Source organism: Tenrec ecaudatus, chromosome 16 (genome assembly GCF_050624435.1).
Source record: "Tenrec ecaudatus isolate mTenEca1 chromosome 16, mTenEca1.hap1, whole genome shotgun sequence".
NCBI classification, from domain to species: Eukaryota; Metazoa; Chordata; class Mammalia; order Afrosoricida; family Tenrecidae; genus Tenrec; species Tenrec ecaudatus.
This window is the reverse complement of record NC_134545.1, coordinates 97,724,540-97,742,588: the sequence shown is the minus strand read 5'-3', so window position 1 is coordinate 97,742,588 and position 18,049 is coordinate 97,724,540. Positions and strand designations below refer to the sequence as shown.

The window sequence follows — 18,049 nt, the reverse complement described above, 5'->3', positions numbered from 1 at the left end:
GGGGGCGAGGTTCTGTTTGGTGAAAAGACGATGTTGAACAAAGCCAGTGGCCGTTGTCTTGGTGGCCACAAACGTGCCCGGTGCCAGATCTGCGTGGTGGAGGAGCGAGCTATGCAGAGAGTTTTATAATGTCCCATATTTAGTTCCAGGCTGCGTGTCCTTGACTTTATTTTTCAAGCAATTAGGCCAGCTGTCACTCAGTGGGGATGCCTTTCTGTCATGGCTTCCTCTGGTGGGGGAGTGGAGTGGGAAGGAGGGGGAGGCCTGGTTGACCCGACTTTGCTGAGCTTGCTCCCCCTCACTCACCCCACCAGTTGACAGAGCCCCTGCTCGAGCAAGAAGCTCCAGAAGAGAAAGCTTGCTCTCCGCTGCTTTCAGCTGCAGGTGAGACCTTTTGCTCAATGGGCAGCCGTTAAGTATCGTTTCTAGCTTATTTAATAATTATTTGCCAAGGGAGAGAGGTCTTTTTAAAAACACAGCACGAGTCAAATTTAAAAAATAATAAAAAATCCACTAGTCAACTGCAAAAACATAGGGGGAAAGGCTTAATAGAGGTTTAGAAAAAGTAATCTTGACTTAAGAGGGAACAGACGTTTTATTGCAAACCCAAGAGCACTGAATGCACAAGACCCAAATCCTGGCAGTTTTGGGGTCAAAAGATTGAAGATCCACAGGCCACAGGACGATGCCTATGGGATGGCTGGAGCCCCACGGTCCATTGCTCTCAAAACTTGCTCTCCCCGATCTTCCATCGGGCTCGCCGGCAGCCGAGACACCTGTCGGAGTGACCCCACGAGAAGCCTGGGCTTTCTGTCCAGAGCAGGCCGGCTTTCTCCACCTCGAGGGCTGCTCTCGGTGGTCTCCCCATCGCTCTGATATTTCCTCCTGGCAGAGATAACACCGAATGAAAGAAAGATGGCCTTCTTCAACAGCCAGCGCTGGCCGGGAGATGGAGAGCCGAGTGTGTGGCTCCCAGGGACACGCCGATGTACAGGAGGTGGCAGTGAAGCCTGGGACAAACCAGCCGGGTGAGGGTGGGTGTGGAGCCCTCAGCTTGGGCTCTGCCCTCCCCCCCCCCCCCCGTTCCCCCGTCTTCTCAAGCAGCGCGGCTTCACCAACTGGGTTCATCCGAGATACGCTGAGGGGGCTCCTCAAAGTTTCCAGGGGGAAATTCCATGATCTTCTAATTCCATTTTTCCATGAATGTTTTGAAGCCCCGTTGCACACAATTGCTGGCTGAAATAGATAGGCTCTTCAGCTGTCTTCTCTCCATCCTTCCTTCCTGACCCCCTTGAGCCCCTCTTCCTTCTTTTACTGTGTTTACCGAGCCAGAACTTCCCACTCATAGTCGTTTCTACACTGCTGTCAGGGACTCACACAAACCCAACGACCCAGGACAACAGCTAGTAAACATATCTGATCACAGGACTGAAGGTCAGAGGTTCACACGGTCTCACCTGGCTCGTCTCACTGGGCTGATATCAAGGTGCTGGTCGGTAGGGGAGGGTCTAGAGTCGCCTGCCTTCCTTGGCTTTCGACAACCTCATCACTCTACACAGGTCTGTGGTCACATCTCTTTCTTCTCGCTCTTTAAAGACCCTGATGTGGTTTGAACTCAGAAACAGCTCCCCAGGAGCGAAGCCCCGCGATCTACTCCTCTGGAGACAGCAACCTGAGAGCCCAGGGGCAGGTCTACGGTGGCAAAAGGCGTGCTGTGCTCGGAGCCGGCACCGCCTCACTGCATCCGGCAGCACCCACGGACCACATCGGAGGCGCCCCATCCCTTTCACCTAGTCACGTCTTCAAATCTGCCTTTGCCCTGCAAGGGAGCAGATTCACAGGCTCTTTGCACTAGCATGTGGGCACCGGGCATCTGTGGAGCCGTGGGTCTGCCCACACCCAGCCTCTGTGTGCTGCTTGCCAGTGGGGGTGGGGCAGGACCAGGGTGGTGTGTCTCAGTGATGTTTTCGCCGGGCTGACTCAGCTTCCCCAGCAGCTGAGTTTGCAGACTCAGTTTGCAGCCAATCCATCCATCCGAGTTCTTTCTTGGAAAACTATACACCTCATTCCACACCTTTCCGAAACTAAGTGGGCTGACATTACCAAGACATGTGTCCAAAGGGGCTTTCAAAAAGGCTGGTAGAAAAATTCTGTGAGCTTCTCATTCCACTTTACCCCCCACAATCTCCGGGAGGCACCCTCATCTTCAGATGAAAAAACACTCATCTTTCCTGGTTTGAAAATCTAAGGTTCCCAAGAGAGACAGAGAGAAAACATGTTCACGTGAGCCTCGCAATGCGTTTTCACAGGTAGGCAAGCGGCTGAGTCTTGCCAGTAGGTCAGAGTTTAAGGGGAGTGTGTGTGTGTGTAGGAGGAGGAGGAGGTGTGAAAAATGCAGAGTACTTTTAAAGTGAGCAAAGAGAGTTTCATCAGGAAGCTAAATATACTTTGGCCCTTCCCATCCTTACCACTGCCTGCACCCCTCGAGCCCCAAGAGTACATTCAATCACGAGCGACAACTGCCATGTTTCTCTCGACAACACAAGGCAGAATCGCCATCACCGTCAGAAACAACAAGAAAAGCAACAAAGATGCTTTTATGCCACTGAGATAATCCACAACACACACCACCGCCGCCGCCAATCCACCTCCTTAAGGTGGGAAAAAGGTTCATGAAACATCTCAGTCTTCTTGTTTTGTGGACCAGGAGCCTGTACAGGATTAGGGGCAAATGCTCGTCTGTGATCAAGTTTGAGGCTAAGATAAGGCCAGCTAATAGCCCGGTGACAGAGCCCAATTGCATGCCCTTGTTTTAGTCTTTAATCTGGTTACCATATGTTGTTTCTGAAGGATTAGTTAATGAAAAGACCTTATTTTCAGAACAAGCCTCATTAGCACTGGTAATATGCCAGAATAAGGCAGGGGGTAGGGAGGTGGGTGGGAATCCATTTGTCAACTGCAGAAATATTGGGGAAAATGCTTCATGAAGGTTCAAAAAATATCTCAAGTGAATAGAGAATATGCATTTTATACCCAACCCAGGAGCATAGAATGCACAAGAAATAAATACCCACAATTCTTTCTAAAAAATGAAAACCGATGAAAGCTCCACTAGCAAACCGGACTGTGCCTAGGGGACTGGAAGCTCTCTCCAGGCCCTGTAGTTTGAGGTGAAACTGGAACTCTAATGCCAATGAGAAAGTTCCAGTCAAATTGATGACTGCCTTTTCACCAAGAACAAGTATAAACATTTGCATCGAGTTCACTGAGTTGTCAGTTCACTGGTGAGGCATCTTTCTCTCTGCAATTGGACTCCCAGGTAACGAAGCGATATACGACTGACTAGAAACAGAACCGGCATGTCAGGAAGCTAGGTGGCCCAGTGAGTCGGGGGTCCGAGGCCAGCCGCTCCAGGGGAGAGCAAGGTGAGTCTGCTGCTGACACACTTGCAGTCTCGGAAACCGCGGTGGGCAGTGCTACTCTGCCCTGCCCAGTGGGGCTGAGCCGAAACGGACGCAACACTCGGGGGCTTTGACTGTGGCTGCGAGGTGAACGGCTAACTGCAAAGTCAGCACCTGGACACTACCAGCCACGCCACAGGCGAAGTATAGGCTTTCTGCTCCAACAAGGAGTCACAGTCCCAACCCCACAGAGGCTGTTCTACCCTGTCGCAGAGGGTCCATGAGTTGTCATCGACACCACAGCTGTGAGGGTATTTTTTTTGAGTTTGAATCTTCCCATTTAATTCAGTATGAATTATCCTGTTTTGTTTCTAACAGCTTTATATTGAGCTATCATTAACATGCAAATAAGTCACGCATTGGAAGTATCGGATTAAATGGATGTTCGTATGTTCTCAACGACTAAGGAAGACTAAAGAATTGACACATGCTGCATCAATTACAAAGAAATTTAAGGAAGACCGGCGAAGAGGCTGGATGCATTTGAGCCGTGGTTTTGGAGAAGACGGTGGACTGTTGGAGGAACGAACAATCCATGTTGGAAAAGCAGTCAGAATGCTCCTCACGTGCCATTTCGGAAGCATGTCTTAATCGCTAGCATTGGTCATCTTTTCCTGCAAAGGCCCTGTTGGATTCTTGGCTTTACACTTGCGCTGTGGGAGGGAGGGCAAACAAGACTGGGAGGAAGCAAACCCAAACGCCACACCTGTGGTCTTCACCTCAATTCCGATTCAGGTGTAGAGCTGCCAGTAGGGATTTCGTGGCTGTAATCTTTACAGAAGTCAGTTTACCAGGCCTTCCTGCTGCAGATCAGGTGGGCGGGCCCAAACCACCAACTGTCAGCAGCCTATCACAAACGGTGCCACCCAGGAAAGAAGAAAGAGAAGGCGAGTGAATCTTTAAGTGGAAGAGGAGGTTGAGACTGTGACCCAATGAACTTGGAAAAGAGATTGAGGCGGCGAAGAGCTACTCTGATAGGCCACGGAGCAGCACACAGGCGGCATGCTTACATCAGAGGCCAGCGCCTGGACTAGACTCAGGGAGCCATCTCTTTGCAGGCTCGTTCCCTAACAGAATGCATTCCCCACGGAGACTGCCAGGGGCTCGGCCCCGCTCTTTAGGATGCTGGATCTACGAGTGTCTAAAATCCCTTCACCATCATCTTCTTCACGATGCTGGCACGTGAGTGGTGTGCTTCGTTCACACAGATGACAAATGATTTCAGTCATTTCACCTGCAACACTGGGTCCACCCACATACACCACAGCCTGTCTTAGGGCTTCTTAGAGTGAGGCTTAAGAAGACTCGAAAAGCCTCTGAGCCGTGGGGTGACGATCGCATTCTTCCTCCAGGAAGGGAAGGCAGGAAAAGCAGCTGTCTTTGTACTTGAGTCCCCGCCAGGCTGGTGGAGTGTGGTGCTGCCCAAGGAGAGAGGAGCAGGGTAAACAGCTCCATTAGATGCCAGCAGGGCTTGGATGCTTAGGTCATGCCAGCTTCCTGAACACGGGCACGCTATTGTTTTCCCCTTCCTAGGATGGGGAGATAAACTATACTTCAAATATTTACCCTCCGTATCCTGCCTACTGCAATGGTCTTGGCTGTGCCGATGTTTCAAATAAAGGGCCCAAAATAGATCACGCTTAAAGAAACGGATTTGTTTTTCGTTGGTAAGAAATCATTCCTTTCCAAATAAAATCTTAAGACTCTGAGGGCCAATGGAGACGCCCCCTGTCCTGGCAGAATTCCAGAACTCGGATTCTCCACCTCCCTATTGGCAGTCTGGGGTGACGTCTTCACTGGGGAAGAAAGAATAAAAACGGAAGCAACACACAACGATATGATCTGTTAGCAACTGGAAGGAAAGCGTGCTTGGCATATGCTGAATTCATAATCTGCAAGATTGGAATATACAAAATTCCTGCTTATTAAAGTTGTACTCTCGGTGGACTAGCTTTGACTGGCGGGTCAAACGGGGAAACTAGGAAAGGCAACTGGCCAAGATTTGTTACTAAATCATATGCATGTTCCATAGTTCCTTATGTAAGTAAAAACGTTACTGTGGTCATGTAGATGTAAACCAGGATTTAGAGATGACAGATGTCTTTCAGGTGAAAAAGCCAAAACGCTATTTCAAAAGCAAGAGAGTCAATTTAAGGGTCTCTGAGGTTGTTTATTGTGCCAACCTGGCCGATAAACACATATGGGGCTAATTGAAGGGTGGCGAAATAAATGGCTCGGTGAGACTTTCGAGTTCTCAGGTCTCTTGCTAATGGTCGGACCAGGGTGCAGCTGCCTCAGCCAGTTCCCTGCTTCAGCTGGCAAGGCTCACTTCCTGCAAGACATCCCTGAGGAGAAGCCACATGGACCTACCCCGATGCAGCCCTAGGTGCTGGAGCAGCCGTGTGGAGACCCCTGCCAGTGCTGCATTGTTTACACATTCACTGACTTGGCTTTCCTCCTGCAGTCGGCATCATTGTGTCTGTTTTATGGGATGGAGGAGCACCTCGCGGATTGGTGTCGGACATATGGATTAATGTTGGACTTGGGTTGGGCAGCACTGGGTTGGGATGTCTTCTTGATGCGCACTTAACCTTTATATAAAACTCTCTTACTTATACATGAGTTTCTGTGGATTTGTTTCTTTAAAGTACCCAGACTAACACAGTCTCTGATGAATGGCAAAATGAAGTACTCTACTCATTAATGAGGCGAGTTCTCATTTTTGTTGAAGAACGGATGATTTAAAAATGGATTTGAAGCAATCCCATCAGTTCAAGGGTTTATCTCCCTCTGAGGAAATCATGAGCCAGCTTTGACACTAGATGCTGGTAAGAGCTTGCTTCACACATTTGAGAAGCACATTTCAGATTGTAGGAATTCGGAAACACCTTTCACTATCACTTCAATTACCCAAGTTCCTTGATTGTATTTTCTCCTTAATTATTGATAGCGTAAGAAATCAGCACAGAGTATCATGGATGTTAGATGTTTTCAGTGTCATCCCCAAATAATAGTACAAGGAGTGATACATTCTTTGGGAAAGTTAAGATGGAAGTCATACCTTTAAATATAAATTGTATAGCCCACACTTTAAAAAATAAACCCCATTTTAATTATTTCAGTCTCTCATGAGTTTTATATATGAAGACAAAAAGGGTGCATAAGCAAATGTGGTGAAGAAAGCTGATGGTGCCCAGCTATTAAAAGATATACTGTCAGGGGTCTTGAAGATAAAACAAGAGGCCTTCTAGCTGGGAAGCAACAAAGCCCACATGAAAGAAGCCCCCGAGTAATACAATCTATTGAGAGTTCATGAGAGTGGGAGGGCGGGGGCTGGAGGAAAAAAAGAGGAGCTGATACCAAGGATTCAAGAAAGAAAATGTTTTGGAAAAAAAAGGATGGCAACGTATGTACAACGTGCTTGACACAGTGGGTGTATGGATTGTTATAAGGGCTGTAAGAGTCCCCAATAAAATGGTTTTTAAAGAGATAGGTTTTATATATACATAAAAGGTATTCCAAGTATTTTTTTCATGGTCTATTCATAAAAAGGGAAGGAGATGAGTACCCTGTCCCCTCCCTTCCCACCATCCCTCCAAGATTCTTAAATCTAAAGTGCCTTACCTAGTACGGTAAGGCGGTCAAGACTATAAATTGAATTAGCTAGAGGTTAGAGTCCTACAAAATGATGCTCACTAAAAGGTTGCATTTGCGTGTCTAAAAGCATTTTCAATAATTTTCTGAGCCCTATTAAAAACCCACGTCTTCAGATGTATCAATATTTCAGTTGGCTGATAGTGTGCCTTATTCTAAAAATGGCTATCTTATAAAAACCTAGGCATATATAATTTGGACTAACTTTGAAATACAACTAAACAAACAGAATTTGGCTCAGCACTGGAGGTCAGCTGGCTCCATTTGCCACCCAGCGCATCAACACTGACTAATGCTTGACGGGCTCGTTGGAATACGCTCACTGGCAGGGAAAAACACGTGGCCCCTCACAGCATGAGTAATTCCCTGATTTGAGCATTCACTAGTCGTCAGGCACCTCCAATCGCTTGTCCTTCATTACCCTACAGTAGTAATTCTGAGAGGTATTAGATCAATGTCCAGTTTTCCAGATGAGGCTGAGTCTTGATAAGAGGTTCTGCAATTTGCTCGAGGCCATTCTGATAGGGACAGTGTCAGGCTGGCTATGTTGAACAGGACACTACACGGTGTGACATGTTTATTGTTCGTTTCATAGGATCTCCATTCAAATAGTTTCAGATGTTGTACATGATAGTGTCGCCGAGTCAGGACAGGCTTACTAGTACCTAACAACAGCATTAACAGTTGTTTTTAAGAGTTTGTTGTTATCACTCCAGTTCGTTTCCTTGCTTGGAACAATTGTGATATGCATCATTTCAGCTACTTTGGTTAGGTTAAGGAGCCCCAGCCTCCTCATTATCCTGGTTACCTACCTACAGGAATCAATTAATAAAAGTATAAATTCCTCTTTTAGCACTTCAGCCCACAAATGACCATGTATTAAGAGGTGAGCCGCATGACCAGTAACCAGTGATACTCTTTGGAGTCTGCCAGTGCCTGGGTATTGCACACCTGTTATTCAGCTCACCCACAGGGCGCGTGTAGCTGGGCTGCCTCCTTGTATGCCAGTGACAGAATTTGCAGAGGACAGGCAAAAGAGGGCACTGGAGAGCAAAGATGAAGTCTGGCAAGCTAGAGTGGCCCGTTGGGGTTTTGCCAATCTCTTCTTCCAGTCCGTCAGTTCCCTTGCAGGTTTTACTTATTATGCAAAACGCCCCTCAAACCCACACGCACGGCCACTGAGTCCATTCTGACTCACAGCAGCCCGAGAGGGCAGGGAAGAACCGTCTGTCCCGGTAGGGCTGTCCATCTGTAGAAGCAGAGCGTCTCATCTTCCTCCCAAGGAGCAGCAGCTTCGTTCGAGGGTCGGCCGCGTAATCCCCTACCCCACCATCACGGAGGCGCGGTAGCACACTGATGGACCCGCACACGCCGTCTGCGCTTCACGATGTTGCTTTTGCGCATTCTGAGGGATGCCACCCCTGCCATCAACGTTGGATGCTCCTTCCTCTTCTTGTTTTTCTATATTTAACTTTTGGGTTGCCAGTAATTCCATTGTAATTTTAAATTGTCTGGTATGGATATAAATTTATTTTTCTTCAGATGTTCTCAATATCATTTACTGAATAAATCACCCTTTCCTCAATTTGGGGGTTAAAAAGCAAAAAGCAACTCTGCTTGCTATCCTGACTGCATGGTTTTATGCTTTATTACTGGCTTGCAAAGTTTTCTTTTCAAAAACTGAGTGGTGTATTTCTCATTTTCTCCAAAGGTCTGAATAGAAAATCATGTCTAAGTTTTGTAAGTAGTACAAAGATCCCGTGACATACTTGAAGGAGAATGTCTATTAAAAACAGAAACAAGGCTTTAGAGAGAAAATATTTAATCTATTTCACACACAAAAATGTACAAAGCTTTAGAAAAGAGGCACTGGATTTCCGTGTACGGTATGCACACACGTTTGCTTTCTGGAGCCACTTGCATTCCACTCGACGGCAGAGAGGCCCAGGGAACACGGTCTTGAAACAGTTGTAAAAATATATATTAATCTGCTTGCATGGAACACTTAAACACGCACATCAAGTAAATAAATTCCTTTACAACTAGAAATACCAATATGTCAACCTGCAAATGGGATTCTCATTGCTTTGACTTTGGAGAAATACAAACAAATACAAGCAAACATTTGGAGTAACAGACAGGAAGTTAGCACAGCAGAGCACCTCTAGTCTCAGAAAGCAAACCACAAGCTTTATTCACACCAAAGATGGGGCCGTGAGAGTCTCCAAAACCAAACACACTCATGACAGTTACAATTTCAAAGAGTGAATTTCAATAGGTCTGAGAGTACGGATTAACTTTGAATTGTCCAGAATCCACAGAGAAATGACAGCCGTTAAGAGTCCTGAACAAATTCCTGACACACCCTAATGGGGAGAATTCAAATAAACAAACAAATAAACAAATAATAACCTGAGTAAAATATAATTGGGAAGGTATGCCTTAGGGAGCAATGACTTTTACGTAACACAGGATACTGTTCCCTTCCTTTGAAAACCAAGTTTACTAGGAACACTAGAAAAATCCACCCCCAACAAAGCCCTCAGCCTATCTGTTGTTTGTGCTACCACAGTTCTCAGCGCAACATCTAGAGGCGACACTCCGAACCGTCTTGCCGAGAGAAGCGGCCAGACGCGTTTACAGGTAAATGTGATGATGAGCAAGCACGGGCGCATGTGAACAATGCAGTCCAACCCTATACGAACAAGCGCACAGCAGGTAACGCCTCCTGCAGGCAGATGTCCATGGAAGAACATGTGGGTAGGACTAAGCCTAATGACCACACGTGGGGAAAGCAGAAAATACTCGCGAGACAGAGCCCGTCTCAGCACCCACCATCTATTTTCAGCCCTCATTACCATAATTCTAAGTTTTCAACACAACGGATGTTTTACCCTAGCCATGTTCCTCACGAGTACAGCATAGTACAGAAAGAAAAATCATAAATCTACTGTTCAAACCAGGCATGTTTAAATCTGGGGGTTGAATTTTTCTGTGTTCCTCAGTATTAGGAGGTCTCATTTCACAATTTTAAATGCAGTCTACGAAAAGCAAAAGACGAGCTGTCCATGTCATTCCGTTTCAAATATTTGAACAGTGAGGAAAACACAGTTTACTTAAAAATCTCGCTGGGAAACAAGCCTGTTACGTTGCTGCTCCAGGAAGGGACAGGTGGGGAAGCCTATCTGGGAACTCCTGGCAATTCTTTCCCTTTCCTCTTGGGGTTCACAGCGGAACAAAACGTCCTCTGGTAGACTTGAGAAAGACATGGCCAGCGAAGAGGAGGGACGGGCCCAAACAATGAGTAACTATTAACTGGCAACATTCCACAAGTATCTAGGGTTTTTCACTTTCCAACCCTCACCTTTGAAAATAATTAAACCGAGGCAGCCCGTCAGGGTAGGAGTGCAGTCAGAGATGGGCTGGGCAGCCGCCAGCCCAACCTCCCAGGTTCTCCCTGGTCAGCCCTGGCAGCTGGAAGCCAGCAGGAGCCAGTCCCACCTGCAGGTCTACAAAGTAAACAGGCCCAGAGGCCTCAGTTGGGGGATTCTCAGGGGCAGGTCACTAATGTCTCCAGCCTGGAGCAGCGTTGTTAAGAAACAGAGGAGCAAACAGAAGTTCCCCGTGTTTCTGAACAGAACAGGGCCCAGTGGCGAGGCTGCACGCTTCAGGGAGATCAGCCGCGTGTCACAGGCCGGGGAGGCGTCTGTGGGGACGGGGGTCAGCACCTCTGTGCGATGATGTGCATCTCCTTAAGGATTTCAAGAATGGGATTTTATCCCTGAGTCAACGAACCCCACACTGCAGCACACTCGTCCTTGGTAAAGGGGCAGCCAAGGGTGCAGCATTCTGTTGTACTCCCTGTAGTTGTCAGCCAGCGCTGAAGGATGCTCCAGTCCCTGGCGCAGGACCTCACTCCTGGGCACTGGAAGGTCAGCGAAAGGATGAGAGCCCGCTCGGAGGCGGACTGGCCCAGGGGCTGCAATGACAGGCTCAACCCGGACAGGGAGGCAGGCACAGGCCTGGGCACACAGGGTCACGAGCAGTTGGGGCTGACTCGATGGCCCTGCACAGACAACTCCAATGCTGAAGAATCGACTGACCCCGTGAAAGCCGACCAGAATGCATCTGAGTCACAGGAAGTGGGGGTTAGGTAGGGAGCATGTAAGCCAGAGAGTGTGTGCATCTGAACAGATGGGCCCACAGGTCTCTAGAGCTCATTTTGGCTATTTAAAAAAATGCTCTTGCCTATGAAAAAGGTTTTCTGGGCTTCAGGCAGTTCTGTGCTAAGAATTCAGTTAGCCTATGGCAAGGTATTAATTTTTTTGAAGGCTAACTAAAATAGCATGGTTGGAGCTAATGCTGGAAGGAGAGTTAATGCTGCATGGCTTCTCCTATGTCTGTTTCTGCATCTCTAAAATACAAAAAACAGTACCTGCCTCACGTGGCTACTGCGAGGATTAACCGAATGAAACATAAAAACGTTGGGAAAGCGCCTGGTACACAGTACGAAGAAAAAAATCGCGACTTTAATAGGTTGATCTACATACTGCAAAGGCTTAAGAAAGTACCCACAGAGTGCAGTTTTGGAATGCTGCTGTCGCCCCACCTGTCGGAGTGGGCTGGGATCGGGAGAGCTGTGCCGGCAGAAGCCGGGGTTCACTCTCCAGGCACGGGGAAGTGTGCGGGGGCTGCCCGGCCAACACTCTGAAGCTCAGTTTCCTCCTCTGCACAACGGACACTACACCCACCTGTCGGTTGCCCAGGGCTATCCTGCGGCTCCAAGAAGGCTATTGGTGACGATTGGTTCAAGGCTGGGAAGCACCGTGCGTGAGACGTGGGGTGAAAGGGAATCTCCGGGTGCAAACTGTGGGGCACAGGCCACAGGAAGGTGGCTCAAGGTGAGTGTGCGCAGACCCGTCTGAAAGAAAGTTATCGCTCACAGTTCCCAAAGGGTTCTCGCTTGTTTTGTACGTAAGCACTGTGGGTATCTTCCTTCCAACGACACCACTCCCTACCAGACAGCAGGGAGCCTTACTAACAAGCTGCACTCTTCTTCTGAACCAAAGTCCATGGCTAAGAAACAATCAGCTGGCACAAAAATATTCTCCTTTATAAACATTGCCAGGAAATGCCACACCGTGTGCCTATGGTCATCAAATACTATTATGAACTAAGACAGTAGCCAGCAACAGTTCATTAATGACGATACATTCCTAGTACTGTGTCACTGAATTCTCACAGCCACACCAGGCCGGAGGAGGAGTGGTCCCAACTGACAGAACCAGAGTCCAAAAGCATGCTCCAGTGGGGCAACTGGTTAGCACACGGTACTGAGACTGGACTAACATCCAGCTGACGGCCAAGTCCACGGTCCTGAGCATGGCACGTAACACTACGGCACACAGAAAACACAGGAAGACAAAAAGGCACCAGCATTTCTATCTGCACCAAATCACAGTGTTGAGAGAGAGAGATATCTGGTAGATCACAGGACTCTAAACTATGTTCCAACCTTTGGTAGTAACAGTGACTTTAGAAAAATTACTACACAGTAAGTACTGCTCCCTCAGTTAATTTTAAATCTTTTAAAGTATTTACAGTTTTATCTTCTCACTCAACTATGCACTGCTCATTGTAAACAGCAATGACAAATCACAAATAGCAAAGCGGAAGTAAACCCGCACGTTTCCATCATTTTGAGCAGCGCAGCTAACGCAGCCCTCTTTGCAAGGACTTTGATGTACTTGCGAACGTAGCATTCCGTTAATTTCTGACAACTGCTCCTAAATAGGATGCAAAGTACACAGGCCGACGGAAGCCTTTCTCATTTGCAGATATAACTGAACAGTTTTGCGCAAGTTGACCAGGTGCTAGTACAAAGCTATACAGAGGGGCTTTCAAAAGTTCATGGACAATTTCCGAGGCCTATTTACTCATTGTTGCACACACTTTTTGAAGCCCCCCATGTTTTCAGTACCTTCGTAAATTTCCCTAGTGGTATTAGCCCCAAATTACTAATTATCATAAAAGAAATCTGTGTGAGAATAATCTTGAACTGATTTCTGTGCTGTTTAATGTACACATATACCAAAAAACAAAACAACCTTTGTGCGGTTCTGATGGTACCACAACAAACACGAATAGACCAGCTGAGGAGAACACTGTTTTCCAGTCACTGAACTTTGCCAAAGTTTCATCTCCGGGAGATTCAGCTGCAGTTTTCCCTTAGGGATGGGTTAAATGTTTGCTTGAGACAGACTGCATGTTCCAGATGGGCAAAATTCTTTACAGGGATCATATCAATGCTGAAGGAGCATTACGTTCAGGAAAAACATGTTCTATAATTTCTGAAGTGCTATCACAGAGAGGGGAAGAAAAAGGTGTGGAAACAGCACAGCAGGGCAAGGGCCGCACCGGAGGGCGGGGCATTCAGCGTGCAACGTCAGACCACGGCACTTGCGTGATGCGCACATGTAAGTCCTACTCTTTCTACAACCGTAAATTCTGCAACGGTAAAAGCAGAAGTTAAAAATGTATAGGAGTCAAAACAGAAAACAGAAGGTAGGCTAGGATTAAAAGGGGGTACAAGCAAACTTCCTATGCTTCCTCTGCAGGAAGAGGGGGTTAGTCCTCAGGTCTAGGAACCCATTCAGACTGCCTCAGTATGATGGACTCAAAACCATACACCTCCGTTATAGATGGTATTTTAAATAAATATTCAAAAGCAAAACAACCACAAATCAATGCAGACAGTTGGCTAGGTAAGCATTAGAACGTGTCTGAAGACTGCACTCTAGAAAATCCAGAGAAGTATATGCTTATGACTAACCTGAAACTGTCTCAGCAGAGAGGGCAATTACTTAGCAGATATTCCGCTTTTAACTTACAGGAAAACATTTGCATACGCACTTGTGTGTCTGTGTGTATATTATGCTGAAAAATAATGGCAGGTTTTTCAAAATTAGTAAATTACAAGGATATGTACTTGTTTAGAGAGTGAAACTGCTTATGTTCTTAAATAGGAAGTGACCAAGATAAAATCTTTCATCCTGTCCAATGGGAAACGAGAGGTACAATTAAATGAGACTAAAATGATTCAGTCCTACCCTCAATAACAGACTATGTTCATGTTGTAAATCCTTTAGTCACAGAAAATTTTTAAGAGAAAGTGTTTATGAGGTGATGACATAATTATAAAAAGCATTACTTTAACTTTCTTTTCTAACAAAATCAGCATTAGCTGGTGTTGGAACTAAAAGTCATATCGTTGCATTTCTGAACCTCAGAGATCTATCAAAGCGAATGCTGTGTTCCAAAATATTTTCAAATATAAAGAACAGGTAGAGGATGATGCTTAAAAGGTTATACTTGAAATTTAGCAGCACTTTCGATGGAGAAAAAGATACACACTGTGTCATCTTGCCTATGAATAGCCACTGCATGCACCAATAGAATTTACCTGACATCTTAAACACCTTGCAAGTTGATTACAAACATATTAAATTAGTTTTAGGATAAACAAGACCAGGTTATTAAATAGTTCTAAAGATAAATTATAATAATTTGAAAACCTTTCAGTATATCCCCAGTAGTTTGGGGTTAAAAACAACAAGTCACTATGTTAGCCTGAATATTGTCAAGAGTCCTACGGGGCTCAGGGGCTAGTGCTGGGCTGTAAGGGAGAGGTCGGCGGCCACTGGAGTCCACCGGGCCCTCCGCCGTCGAGAGGTGTGAGGCTGCATCCATACAGAAGGACAGCCCCAGCAACCCCAGGGAGCACCCCGGCTCCGCCTGCGGGCTCTCATGGGAGGGCACCCACTCAGCTGCAGTGGGCTGCGTGTTTAATACCCACTGAAAGCATGGAAGTGCTTCTCATCCAATGTTTCACTTTGAAGTATTCAAAAGTATTCGCTTTATTTTGTTCTTTTAAAAGCACACAAAATTCTCATAATTTAGATTCTGAACAGGTAAGTAAATCAAATCACATCAAAACCAAATCAACCACCCACAAATCTGCAAGTGGCGTGTCAATTTCTGAGACACCGTCCCCGCAGCCCTGTTACTGTGGGGTTCAGAGGTTCCGGGAAACCCTTACAATTGAAAGTTACCGTAGACAGCACTGTATCTCCAATTCTTTTCTCCTCCAAAGCGCTACTGTTTCTGGGGGCTCAATTTCATCGTGTTCATGACGAAAAAGAGAAATAAATGGGTTTATATGCCCTCAAAGGCTGCTTCTCTATAAAGTTAGAAGGCATCATTAACTGTACATTAAAGCAGCAAAAAATTTATAATAAAAAGGGATAAAAATGTTTCTTATTGTTATTTTCAATCAAGAACATCAGAGCCGAGAATGAAGAACATGACTTCCCATGCAGGGGCTCCCTCAGATGGCCCCTGGGAGCCCAACCCTTCCCAGACACCCCCACCCTCCTCTCTCTCTCTCTCTCACACTCACGTCAGCTTAAAACAGACCTCAAGCCCCAAGCGGCAGTTGTCCTTCAATAGCAGTGGCCCAGGTCTTAGGTTCTGTTTACAGCTTGTGAAATTCAGACACCCAAAGGCGCTGATTGTTATTAATAAAGGTACAGAAAGTCAAGTTAGAATATTTGGTATCAATATCAGTGCTCACTGCAAATGATCTTAGGTTAATAATACTCTAGAGCAGGGTCCTCACACTTTTTGAACAGGGGCCAGTTCACTGTCCCACAGACCCATTGGAGCGCCGAACTAGAGTTTAAAAAAGAACTATAAACAAATTCCTATGCGCACTGCACACATCTTATTTTGAAGTAAAAAAACCAACGGGGCAAAAACACCCGGCGGGCTGCATGAGGCCCGCGGGCCGCAGTCTGAGGACGCCTGCTGTAGATGACACTTGTACAAAACAGAAACAGAGATTACAAAATCATGGTGCAAATGAAGATCAAGCCTCAGCTGGTCCACAGCCAGAATGAAGGAACTGGCTGATAATAAATAAGTAAAAGAGGAGCAGGGTTTTACTTGACGATTCGCTGCTGGAACGGAGAAACGGGTTTCTTGGTGTCCCCGAAGCAGAAAGAAAGCGTGTCCTAAGTCCCAGCACCGCGAGGCCGCGGGACGGCAGCTGTGGAGGAGCGGCTTGCTAAAACACGTATCTGAGCTCCCGTGGAGCCGGGCAGGCTTGCTGCGTCTCAGAGACCTGCACGGGCTGGCTGAACAGAATGGCCCTCATCATGCAGGCACCGCCGTCTGCGCTGCAGTAGTAGAGGAACACGCTGATAGACACAACGGCTTCCAGTGGCAAGCAATCGCCAGGAATCTGCAGGGAGATGGTTGGTTGATTGAAAATGCTCTCAATTTCACCAGCTGACGGCTGTCCTTCAGAAAGCCATTCACTACCTAGAAAATAAAAACGGCACCTTAGTAAGACTCTGTGAGAGGACAAGCAGGGAATGGGAAATACCTTTGAAGACTGGATTTCATCCAATCCACAGATAATTCGACTCTCCGAGTACTAGGCACTGTGGTTTGTACAAAGGACATTAAGTATCAATAAGGTATAATGACAGCTGATATTCTCATAACCTTTATACAGATTCTTAAAATTTTTCCTCTTTTAACACAATAAAATACATTATAACATTTTCTATGAAATAGAGTTGAATATTACAATATGGCCACACATCTTTAACTGCTGAGGTGAAAAATGAAACGTATAAAGTTTTAGAAATAAGCACAACGGAATGGGTGAAAAAATAGATCTTTTTACAAAACAGAACTTAAGGTACATAAATGGAAACTACAAAATAAACTTTATCTAGGGGATATAAAAGCCTGTACAACTAACTATGTAACAACTTCCTATTTAAAATGAAGATCAAATAATGAACATTCAAAAGTACTGACAAAATTACTGTATATACTCGAGTATAAGCCGACCCAAGTATCAGCCAAGGCACCTAATTTTACTACAAAAACTGCATTAAAAATGTGATGAAAAACTCGGCTTATACTTGAGTATATACGGTAACACTGATATCTTTAGAAACTGCATTATTCTGTCATGGATCAAAATGAAATTAAGAGTTGTTGTGTCCACTTTATTTAAACACATAAAACTCTTTGTAGACGTAAAGACGTAGATTTTCTATATACCAAAAGCATAATAAATCACCATAAATTCTGTATGAAAATTATTTTTATGTCTTTATCCAGCTCTCAGAAGGAATGCCCGTGTCACACCGAGAACAAGGTTCACGTGCCAGAGGGGGCAGGGATGAAGAACCTGATTTGGAAATGTACAGAGTCCACCATCCAAAATCAGACCATCTACTGAGCAGTGTTGAAATCTGGTTCTTAGCTTTTCTCTCTCTTTCCTATGATCTCTGACAGGAGGCCTGTTGACTCTTCCCATGGTTCCTCAAACTGCTGGTTGAAAAGATGACTTACGAAAAACGTGCTACCTCCTCACGAAGTAAGTAGGTGAAAGGTGAGAGTCAAATGATTTCAGGCTGAGTTTGATCCAGGGGCATTTTAATGAATGTTCTTTGGTTTTCTTTCCTCATTTCTGGTCTGGGAAGTCTGTTTTATTTAATGTGTGATTTGGATATAAATCAGATTAAAGAACTTATTTTATTAAAAACAAAAAAACCCAGGAGAGAATCTAATGTTCAGTTACAAAAATGAAACAGAAAATAGCTCGTGAGATGTTTCCACCTACACTGCATGCGGGTTTTTGGAGTTACACTTACACTGCCAGGGGACTTATATGTTGCTGCTTTTTCCCCTTTGGTGGCGGGGGCCTTAAAACCTTACGCATGCAGATCTCCTTAAGGTGCTAGAGACCAAAATTAGGCCAAAATCATCGTTTCTATCTCTAACTAAGCGGAGGGAAAGCACAGCAATTATAAGTGCATAAACATACCTTACAGTTTCTAGAAACCTTAAATTAC

The 18,049-nt window shown here is 45.8% G+C and overlaps 1 protein-coding gene across 3 annotated transcripts in view; it reads right to left on the bottom strand.

Moving 5' to 3' along the window:
• Window positions 1–8,920: 8,920 nt before the first annotated feature.
• Window positions 8,921–18,049, bottom strand: part of NHLRC2 (NHL repeat containing 2) — a 56,231-nt gene continuing 47,102 nt past the window's right edge. For all 3 annotated transcript variants that reach the window (XM_075534273.1, XM_075534272.1, XM_075534274.1), the window contains one exon: window positions 8,921–16,496. In XM_075534273.1, the coding sequence (XP_075390388.1) occupies window positions 16,240–16,496 (257 nt within the window). In that variant the 3' untranslated portion in view covers window positions 8,921–16,239. The remainder of the gene's footprint in view (window positions 16,497–18,049) is intronic.